At 34.5% G+C, this 11,010-nt stretch overlaps 1 protein-coding gene across 1 annotated transcript; it reads right to left on the bottom strand.

Annotated features, from left to right (window-relative positions):
* Positions 1-251: 251 nt before the first annotated feature.
* Positions 252-10,597, bottom strand: LOC139840038 (zinc finger protein BRUTUS-like). The gene is made up of 14 exons (XM_071830261.1): positions 10,141-10,597; positions 6,415-6,624; positions 6,133-6,327; positions 5,732-6,024; positions 5,416-5,641; positions 5,141-5,309; positions 3,931-5,049; positions 3,571-3,742; positions 2,642-2,863; positions 2,414-2,551; positions 2,095-2,329; positions 1,953-2,012; positions 785-856; positions 252-695 (listed from the first exon to the last, which is right to left on the bottom strand). The coding sequence occupies exons 1-14, from the start codon at positions 10,432-10,434 to the stop codon at positions 564-566; spliced, it is 3,537 nt and encodes a 1,178-aa protein (XP_071686362.1). The 5' UTR covers positions 10,435-10,597; the 3' UTR covers positions 252-563.
* Between the last annotated feature and the right edge of the window lie 413 nt (positions 10,598-11,010).

Here is an 11,010-nt window from a genome sequence, read left to right as displayed (position 1 = left end):
TATTTCAGGTAGACAGAGGCATTGACCCGACAAAAAGATTAAATTATATCTATAGATTTGGTCTCGGATAGCGTGGCTTCACCTTAGGGTTAACAAACCTATCTAAATAACTAGTTTGGAATTTAGGTAGGCTTATCATTTGTCTAATCTAATTCACCAACGTTTGTTATACATCTTATAATGGTTTCCACCACATCTTCAAAAGAACATTTGGCAATAATGTATCATCATACTAATTAGTATTACTCCATTAATTAATTGGACATGTAGCTAACATAACGTATCAAATTTAAGTATATAGGGGTACCTTTCAAAGTTTACACAAAATGACACCGATCAATTCTAACTACTAGAAATAACACATATCGTCCCTCCTTTGAAAAATTTGAACATACTACAAATCCGAAGTGCTGAGTTTTATATAAGAAACGAGAAGAAGAAAAAAAAAAAGCAAAGCAACGCAATGCATGGCAACAAAAGATATTGCAATGTACATCCTCCCACGAGTCACGTCTAATGTATTGGATCAAAGTGTATTTACACGTTTTACAAAATGCAAGCTTCTAATTTGAACAATCAGCAATCGTGTCAACCTTGATTACTCTGGTGTTGTACGATCCACAGGAACCGCACTTGTGGTAAAGCCAGTGAAAAGGAGCACTTCCCTTCTTATCACAGTCGTTGCATAGAATATCCTGATTTTTTAATTCAAAATAAGTATGAGTCGAGTTGACTAACAGTTATGCGAAAATATGTAATGTGGATCAAGAATAAAAATGTTGACCTGACAGCGGTTCCTATACTCTTCTGGGAGCACCTCAGAAGACATCAAAGCATCAAGCATCCCGAAATACACCTGCAGGACATTGAAATAAAGTTATACGGAGTATTTTCCAATAGCAAACTTGGAAGATCATCATATTTACAGATATCATAATCCTTGATAGCTTCAGTCCGTTTGATCTTATGAGAAGCAACTGATGATTGATTTCTAGTAGTATTAGATATTTGATTATTTTAAGCCATTGGAAACATCACCCGAAGGTGACCAAACAAAGGTTGGAAACGTCTTAAAACATGAAACAAAAGATATCAGTTGTCACGAGAGACAATGCATGCATTGAAGTTGTATCTTAAATTCTCATGTTACTATGTTTTTATTTATTTCATCGCTACGATTCATTACCTAGCGAGTTCCTCTACTATTAGTGTCTGTTTAAAAAGCTAATAGAACTGTTGCAATAGAAAGCACTAATGTCTTATGGGATGCATTGTTAAATAACATAATCACATGTTAACCGATTTATCATTAACTATTAACTATTAACTATGATGTTTAAAATAAAATCAAAGATATAGTCACAATTAAAAAACAATAGAAATGAATATTTTATTGGAGAAGCTTTAACAGTATTTAAAGTGAATTAAAATTAAAATGGTCAATAAGTGAATCATTCCAGATTTTCAGATCAAATGGATCAAGCTTTTAATCAGTGGGATTTATACAAATAAATCAGATCACACATGTATCAATACGGTAATCACCTATTTGGCAGCCTCTACGTTGGATTAACTCACAGTGCAACAGTTTGCACTTCAAGGTGCACTTCAAGTCAAAAGATTTTTCATCAAAATATTGATTGTTCTTGTACCGAGACCTAAAGCTATTTATCATCAAATATTGATTGATCTTTCATCATTTCATCTTATAAATCCTTAACTAGAAGCATCTAATTGTGGCCTAACTAAGGAACAAGTAGGCATGCTTGAATTAAATCAAATTTAAGACCAATGTCTATACTTCCCCATTTTATACCCTATGAAGACATTTAACATACACGGATATTGAATATAAAATCCACTTAACTCTGTACTGTGTCATTTCAACCATATTTATCTTAACTGCAGTCTTTTGAAAGCAAATGGTGCTATATAATAAAACATTAGCTTACCGACATATCTCCCATAGATTTGCTGCATATTGGACAAATGTAGTGTGTGCATGCATACGCCTATCAAAAGTGAAGACAATAATTCAGCATAAGATGTTTTTAATATGTTAAAACTATGCATAAGCATGCAACGACATGCTACCTGGAAGCAAGCAGAATGCATAAAATGACCACATGGTAGGGCTCTCACAGACGCACTCGATGTGAACAGAAAATCACAGCATATAGGGCAGTTTGTTTCCAGGCCTTTCTCTCTGCACTTATGATCCACCAATTTTATCCCCAAACAGTAGTTGCAAGTCATACAATGGAAAAAGTCGATCCCGAGCCCCTTCCCAAGCCGGCATAAATTGCAAAAAGGGCAATGATACACCGTCCTGGAAACATCAACAATTAATTAAAATTGAATATGACTGAAATTTTTTGATGCAAATGCAAGAGTTGAAGGATAGTTGAATTACCTTTCATCATCAAAAAATTTGCAATAGCTACAATAATATTTTGCCATTGAAAATCCATTGCAAGATGGTGTTGAGCAAGTTGGTCCAACGGGTTGAATTTTCAGGCACTTCATACACATCATTTCAGTTGTAGCTTTCCTGATAATGAATAGATTAAAGCGTTTATTTGAATAAGCCGTAAGCCATGATTATTATAAAATAATATAAAAATCTTAAATAGATTATTACCTATCCATTGTATGGTCACTGACATTATCATGGCAAAACCTACATGTAAATAGCTCCTGACAACAAGCAGCTCGAAGCTTACAGTTGCGCTTATAATGCTCACAACCAAACACTTGTTTCTCTGCATCACGAAATGAAGGAGAGCATCCATGTAGACCTTCACCATCTGATGTTTCGCCTTTTCTTCCTTGCGGTAACTTTTGCTGGGCAGCAATCCATCGACTAAAATGACCATCAGATGTATAAGTCAGCAATATCGTATAATATCCAATTGAACGTTTCCTTTAAACAGTAGAATTTTCCACTTTTTTATTTTATTTTAGCAATGTACTTTCACTAATGTACCCATTATAGCGAAAGGGTAACTGGTATCTTCTAAAAAATTGTCAAATTAAAGCTGATGTGGATGCCAATGAGTAAGAGGCGTAATGTGTTATCACATTACCTAGTAGCTGTCATGTGCCATTTTAGTGGATTTTTATCATATGAAAACACAAATTCTTATTATCTGAAGAAAACTTATACGTCTTTAATTTCTTTTTCTTTTTTAGCTAGACCACTATCTCTACAAGTCTACAACCACATCTAAACACCACCACCAAACCATACCAAAATTCAAACCAATCCCTAATCAAAAATGTAATTCCACAAACCTAAACCAGAGATCAAAAGAAAATTTTGATTATGATCACACGTCAGACACATATTGCCATTATGGATATATTGATAATAGGATGCTGGAATAAACATAAAATGTAAGCTGATATTTTAGAGAGAAAACATGATGTCCAATAATATGGAATCATATAAAGTTAGTTGCCACTTATTGCATATGACCCTTTTAATAATAAAAAAGTGGCTAAAAATATATGAAAGCTAATAAATTAGGGATTGGAATTAAGACTAAATGAGAAAAAACAATCATATACCTGGTCATTAGGTTTTGAATGAGATAGGCCTTCCTTCTGGGATCAAGAGTTGGATCCCTAGAAACTTTTCTTATCTCCGACTCAAGCTCATTTTGGTTCATCCTAAATATATCTTTCCACCCAGGCTTGAATGTATAATCATTTGGATCCAACCCTTCATGTACATCACCAACTAAAACAGTAGAAAAATAAAACCAAATTTATATTCTTCTACATGTACAGACTACATAATGCACTTATCAAATCCAAACCATCTACGACAAAATTAGAGATAAAACGTTGACTTATTTACTTATAAACAGACTGTTAAAGGTTATATTTATCACTAATGGGTCAAAAGTGCAGATTTAATAAAGATACCTTGTGAGACATTATTTTCAGATTCTGATGCCGAAGCAGATGCATCTGAGGATGGAGATGAACCTTCCCACCATTCATTAAGCCACTCAGTAAACATTGTATTTTTAGTTGCTTGTTTCCATGTGTCCATCATTCTATTATGTTCCTCCTGAGTAAGAACAGATGTCACCCATGGTAACATTGATTGTAAAACTTCTGCACCCGTTGTACCAATTATTCTACCCACAAGTTTATCCTGTTCCTCCACAGAAAAATGTCTATCAAACAAAGGCCACAGCTCAAGTTCTTCACGTAAAATATGTTGATCCAGTGTTACCCTAATGGATTTACACATCCCCTGAACCTTTGTAGCCAAATCATTGTAGTTTCTTGAATTATCATTAGAATCAGATGATATAGAATTGGTTTCATGAAGTTCACAAAGTTCAAAAAGTGATGTTGATATATCCTCAAAAAGCTTTTCTTCTTGTTTGTGGTCTAAAGTATATGAGTGACTAACATTGTGTAAAGTTTCTTTTGATTCTAATGCAGGAAACACAATGTCATCCTCTGCATTACTGTGAGCTCTATATAAACCCCATAACAAACGAAATCTACCATTAAACTGGTGAAGGAAACTTTCGTTTGATTCATTTAACTTCCCTGATTCAACGTCAAGAAACTCCAAATCTTTACGAATTGCTTTATGAAACTTGAAAATTGTATCAATTGGCCGACCTGTGCCTTCATCAATCAAGCTTATGCCCGTTTCCCAGTTAAAAAATCCAGAACTTGAGGAAGGAGAAGATGGGCCAAAAGATAAAGATCTTAACGATTTCACAGAACCCGTTCCTAAATTGTTACTTTTCATTCCAAGCCCAGGAACACAACAAGATTGTTTTACTTGAATACTTGGGGTCCCCTGAGTACCAAAACCGTTGCTTTCTTTTCGTGAACTTGAATTGGGTCGCTTGTTTGGCTGGTTGCAGGGACAGCAAGGAGGGGTGGAACCATCATTGTTTTCTAAAAACGCTTTGGCAGGACAACCCTTGGTACCAGAAGACAAACATGTTTCCCGTGGCCGGCCTTTGCAAGCCCAACCAGAAAAAAGGGTAACAAGTGCAGTATCCGACGCAGGGGCTAATTGAAACACCAGAATTAACTATTAACTAATTAGCACAAAATATAAGACAGATGAAAAGTAAAAATTAGAGATAATTACACAACAAACCTGCCATATGCATGTTATGAAGAAATGACTTGGCTTCCTCTTCAGTAAGTGACCCCACCAACCATGGTAACACACATTCAATTAATCTCAATGGCATCACACATAAGCTTTGGTATAGAAGCTCTCGCTGTCTCTTTGGACTAAAATGTTTACGTGCAAGTGGAAGAACCTGCAAAAGTGATTTACAATTTGTAAGAACTTATAATAAAAGAATTTTGATTGCAGAAAGTAACACTGAAGACAGAATAAATGTGTTCTTTTGTGCGAAAGCTCGCCTGAAGTTCTTCATTTTTGAAGTGTTTGTCAAGGATAGACATGATATGGTCAGCATGCATGCATAACTTGGAACAAAACTCCGATGAAGATGAGTTTGCTCCATCTTTTTCAATACTTTCAATCAGACATCTAAATTTGTCAAATTCGCTTTCTTCTTCTGCATGTTCCTGAGCAAAAGACAATTCCGCATCTACGGCAGGGAATATAACTTTATCTTCAGCAATACTGCAATAAAATAAAAAATATTAATGTCAATGCAGAAGCAATAACAGAATATGTAGGTGGTAAAAACTAAAAACTGCTAAGCTAGTGTACCTATGGAATATGCAAACTTCTGCAATAAATTGCAGCCTCTTATTAAAAGCAGATAAATCGGAAAAATCTCCAGATAACTGTATCCTTCTAGCTGACTCAGCTATATCGATTAGTTCCTTCTTTATAGCCTTGTGCCAGTGTAATATTTCATCTACAGGACGATCAAGCGGTGAATCTAATGATTCTCGGTTTTCATCTCTAAAAGATGAACATGCGCACTGATATGTGGCATCCTCTTCTGAACTTTTGCGTTTCTTGAAAACACTGACACCATCCATCCATGTGAATATAATCTATAATTGCAAACGGTAACTTGTCAGCCAAAATGAAAGATTGAATATGTTCACGGACGGTTTAGTACTTAAGTTGAAAGATAAATATAAATAAATAAATAAAATCACCTGTTGAAGAAGCTTTTCTTCTGGAATTACTTTGCGCAAAGAACTACGCATCTCCTGTTGTTCATCAGAAGATACGGAAGCTGAAAGCCATGGAAGAAACTCTGCCATCATGTTAACGGGAATACTACACAAAAACTGCCAAACTAACGAAGCTTGTTCTTCAAATGAAAATTTCTCAACAAGCAAGGGTAACACCTGGAAATTACAGGGGGTGGATTTAACACTTTAAATTTAAGGGGGTAATGATTTGATATTGTGAAAAGAGCAAAATTTAAAACCAACCTGCTCCTCCTCTTTGGACATGTGCTGGCTAATTGATGTTTGAAGGGCTCCTGTGCAGGAAGCTAATTCTCTTCTAAGGCTTTCTTCATTTTGCATGTCTGAATCCAGCAACGCAAAGAGTTGATCAAAAATTACACTTTCGCCCTCATGCTCAAGAGAATAAGTCCGAGCAACGTTCTTGACACGTATATCAAGAGCAGGGAAAATAACCTACCAAAACAAAAGTAATAAACATGTTATTATTTGGGTCAAGACTACATACCAGAATAGGTTAAACAGTTTAAACTATAAAAGTTCAGGCAAGTATCTTAATATCAGTTGCATTATCTCAATGAACGGCATCCAGATAAGAGTACCAATGTAATTGATTCTAGAACTTCTAAATTCATCTCTAGAGCTCAAACTGTTAGTTTCTTGGACTAGGACTCTCTTATCGTTCATAATTCTTGTACACAAAAACAATTAGGCAAGTGTAATTGATTCTAGAACTTCTAAATTCATCTCTAGAGCTCAAACTGTTAGTTTCTTGGACTAGGACTCTCTTATCGTTCATAATTCTTGTACACAAAAACAATTAGGCAAGTGTTAGATCACCAGTAGCACCAATAATGCATTTAACACCACCAATAGGATCTTGAATATCTATCTATACATGCATTAAAGTTGAAGGAAACTGTATCAAATCCAAGGCAAACTAATTAGGGGCCGCTTGGTTCGAGAAGGGAATAGGAAAGGAAAAGATAATGATAATACCAAGAAATATAATGAGCTTTCCTTAGTATTCCATTGGTCATTGGTGCTGGTTGATTTGTTCATTAGCAACAGTTGTGCGCGCACATAAATAATACTTTTTGAGCAAACCATACATAATACAAACACATACGATATATATATATATATATATATATATATATATATAGTGGTAGGATCAAGAGGGAAGTAACCAATCGGGGGAAGCAAAAACTTTTTTTTTTTTCGTTTTTTGAAAAAACTGTGTTCACGAACATTATAGATGGGATGAAAATATGGACATTTAATAAAGACACTTTGTGATAAATGTTTTTATTTTGACGGGAAAACGCTCGAAGAAGTAATATATAACAATTATCGTGTTTTTCGAGCGTATGTTGAGGTTTTAGCCATTAGGGTTTAGATATTAGGGTTTATAGGGTTTAGATATTAGGGTTTAGAAATTTAGGGTTTAGGGTTTAGATTTAGGGTTTAGATTTAGGATTTAGATTGAGTTTTTAACACGAACGGTTTAGAGTTTAGGGTTTAGGGTTTAGGGTTTGGTGTTTTGGGTTTATGGAATAAACCCAAAACACCAAACCCTAAACCCTAAATCGGGCTAAATTTTACTTCACAAAACATGAAAAAAAAAAAAAAAAACGTTCACATTCTTCACGAACAATATTATCTTGAATGTTATTTTTGTCGATCATTTTCCCGCCTAAATAATAACATTCATCACGAAGTGTCTTTTCTAAACGTTCATATTTTCGTGTGATCTTGATGCCGGAAAAAAAAATTTCCAAAAAAAATGAAAAAATAAAATAAAAAAATTTGCTTCCCCCCGATTGGTTACTTCCCCATTGATCCTGCCCCTATATATATATATATATATATATATATATATATATATATATATATATATATATATATATATACACACACACATTATTATTTTCAATTATAATGAATATATATGCAGTATATATATGTGTTAGCATATATAAAATGTTGGTGTAGGAAGAAGATAGGGAGGTAAAAAGAAGATAATACATGAATATATAACTGTTTCCAATTATGTGTATATATTATAAATAACTGATTAAAACTGAGATTATCTGCACATGCACTTCAGTTCATATAAAATCAACATATTATTATCTTTTAGAAAGAAAATGGCAACATAAAAATGTGATCAGATACGGAAGGAATATGAGTTAATTAATAATCAATAACTAGTTATATAACCCCAATTAGTAGAGGGATTGAGTACTACCCAATACTAGATAACGATTGATTGCATCATCTCTTATAAACCATCATTTTTGTTACCTTTACCATTACTTACCCCTTGAACCCTTCAACCAAGCATGCCCTAAATTGCTATTTCACTGGATATAACCATGCAATGATCTGTTACAGCTTGAACATTACTGTTCTTATGTATTTGTAGATTATGGCATTTGAGCAGGTATGAGCGCAACTACGTTAATGGATTATTTGGTACTAGTTAAACATACTCACGCCATTTCCGTGTTAAGTTACTAATTTATTTCATGAATTCGTATGTGTGAACATGTGTGCGAAACCAGAATGCACCCATTCCCATGGTTCTAAAATGGTACCTAAGTACATAATGGAAGTATTAGTCAGACAATAGATGAGCTCAAAAATTGACTAAATATCAGAAATCTTCAACTATATACCGAGTCATATCACATGATAATAAACAAGCAGGGTCATAGCCTGGTGACTTTTTCTGCTTAATAAGTTGCTTGTAATGTATTTCTAGCAAGTCTAAATTCATGTTGTACTTCCCTCTCTGGTATTGTAAAAACATTTATTACTGGTAGTCAAGTTACTTTTGCATTTAACATGCTCTTCCTAGTTTTTTGTATAATGAGATACCTGATGTAAGGCCAGGGACAGTTATGCCCTCCAAAAGTACCGTGATTCACCTACAAAAGATTATGCCTTATGATGGCTCTATTTTAAAAACTACTGTTGGCACTCTTCGTACTAAATATATGACACTAATATCAATAACTAGAATACCATTCACCATATATATGACACTTAACTCTGTTTTATCTTTAATGAAGCTGCTACAAATGATATATTATATCAAAACTTATCTTAACTAACCTTCCCCAGTATCCTAAACATATATTTCGAAAAACCCATCCATCTTTCATTCGTAGTTGTTAAAGGGCCTATGGCTCAAGGGCCCAAGCCATGGGGATTTATTGTGTTTAAATAGGACCTGATGGATATATGTGCTTATTGATCGGCTTTTATTTATGTGGACCAAATCCAGCATTTGCCTTATTACTGTTCAGGGGTATTTCATCAAAATTGGACCATTGAAAAGCACAAAATCATCCGATACGCTTTTAAGTGATAAATAAAGTAACCATAAACCCTATTATTCTACTATAAACCCTTTTCACATGTTTCCCTCACTTCATGAGGTGCGTACATCGCGCCCCAAGATCCAGTTGCTATTTTGTGCACTTTGAGCCTTTAATAACTTTGCTCCTAACATAATTATTGAGCTGACCACGACCTATGATAGTCACCGTATACGAATTCACATAAACTCGTGAACATAAGCTTGACATATTATTTATCATTTTATCCTAAACCATACAGATATAACGTCCATATACACCATACGCATGATCCAATATCTCATCCTAATTCATCACCGGTTAAATCAAGACTTAGTACGCCACAACAAGGCGATAATCAACATACACACCATATACACATACTTACATACCTACTGTAAAACTTGCAACCATTTCCTCCTGGTTAAAAGCTTTCACTCGCTAAAACCACCACCATAAATGTATTTTTATTCACACATATATACAAATAGCTTCTAACATACACAACATCTATACAGATATAAACATATACAATACGTATACTGCAACAATTTTAAGGAGAACATGTAAAATAATTGAACAAAATAAGGTCAAATTAAATTGATACCTCATCTTCGGCATTGCAGTGATGCTTATAAATTGACCTAAGAAAGTGATAGCGGTTAAGCAAAGGCTCAATTTCCACATGTGATTTAGTAGCAAAATCAATAGCAGAACGATGTAAAGCATCGAGCTCTGAACGTATTGCTTTGTGAAAAAACAAAAATATATGAATAGGAGAACTCTGTTTCTTCGAAGTTTTATTATTATTACTCCCAGGATCGATCTGGTTCACCGTCGCCATCACCGCAACACCGCCACCTACATCCCGGTGTTGCAATCCAGTCAATGGCGTCGCCATTTTGTACCAGCGATAAGCTGACGTATCAAATCCAAATCAATTTATGTAATCCGATTCAGATTTCACAAACCCTAGATATTTACAAGTTCTATCAACGATAATATAATTTCATTTTTATTTTTTATTTTCTCTCTCTAGAATACGAAGGGAACGGAGATGGTAAATTGTTTCGTTGGTATACTTTTCTAATTTTTCGATGGATAAAGAGGGAGCAATATATGGTGTGCCACGTGGATAATGGGATGTGTCATAAGTGATATGCCATGTGGATAATCGGATCTGACTTGACCCGATGATGGAAACAGTGTGATTATTTGTGTGTGTGTTTTATCAGGACGTGCATGGCACGTGCGAGATAAAGTGCTCCCACGTACGTGCCTCAGTCTGGTATGTTCGGTTTACCGACTTGGCTTCCACCAATCAATCAGAGATACACACGTCATGAGAGGTTAGCCGTAATTTCGTTTGCCACATTTCCACATTAGCTTAAGGACTCCGATAAATGATTAAAAAAGGATAAATGTAAATTGTACTCTTAAGTTCATATCTAAGCATACTGTATTTTTTTTTTTTTTT

Source organism: Rutidosis leptorrhynchoides, chromosome 4 (assembly GCF_046630445.1).
Source record: "Rutidosis leptorrhynchoides isolate AG116_Rl617_1_P2 chromosome 4, CSIRO_AGI_Rlap_v1, whole genome shotgun sequence".
Taxonomy (NCBI): Eukaryota; Viridiplantae; Streptophyta; class Magnoliopsida; order Asterales; family Asteraceae; genus Rutidosis; species Rutidosis leptorrhynchoides.
Note: the sequence above shows the minus strand (reverse complement) of the source record. Positions and strands in the feature narration are given on the sequence as shown.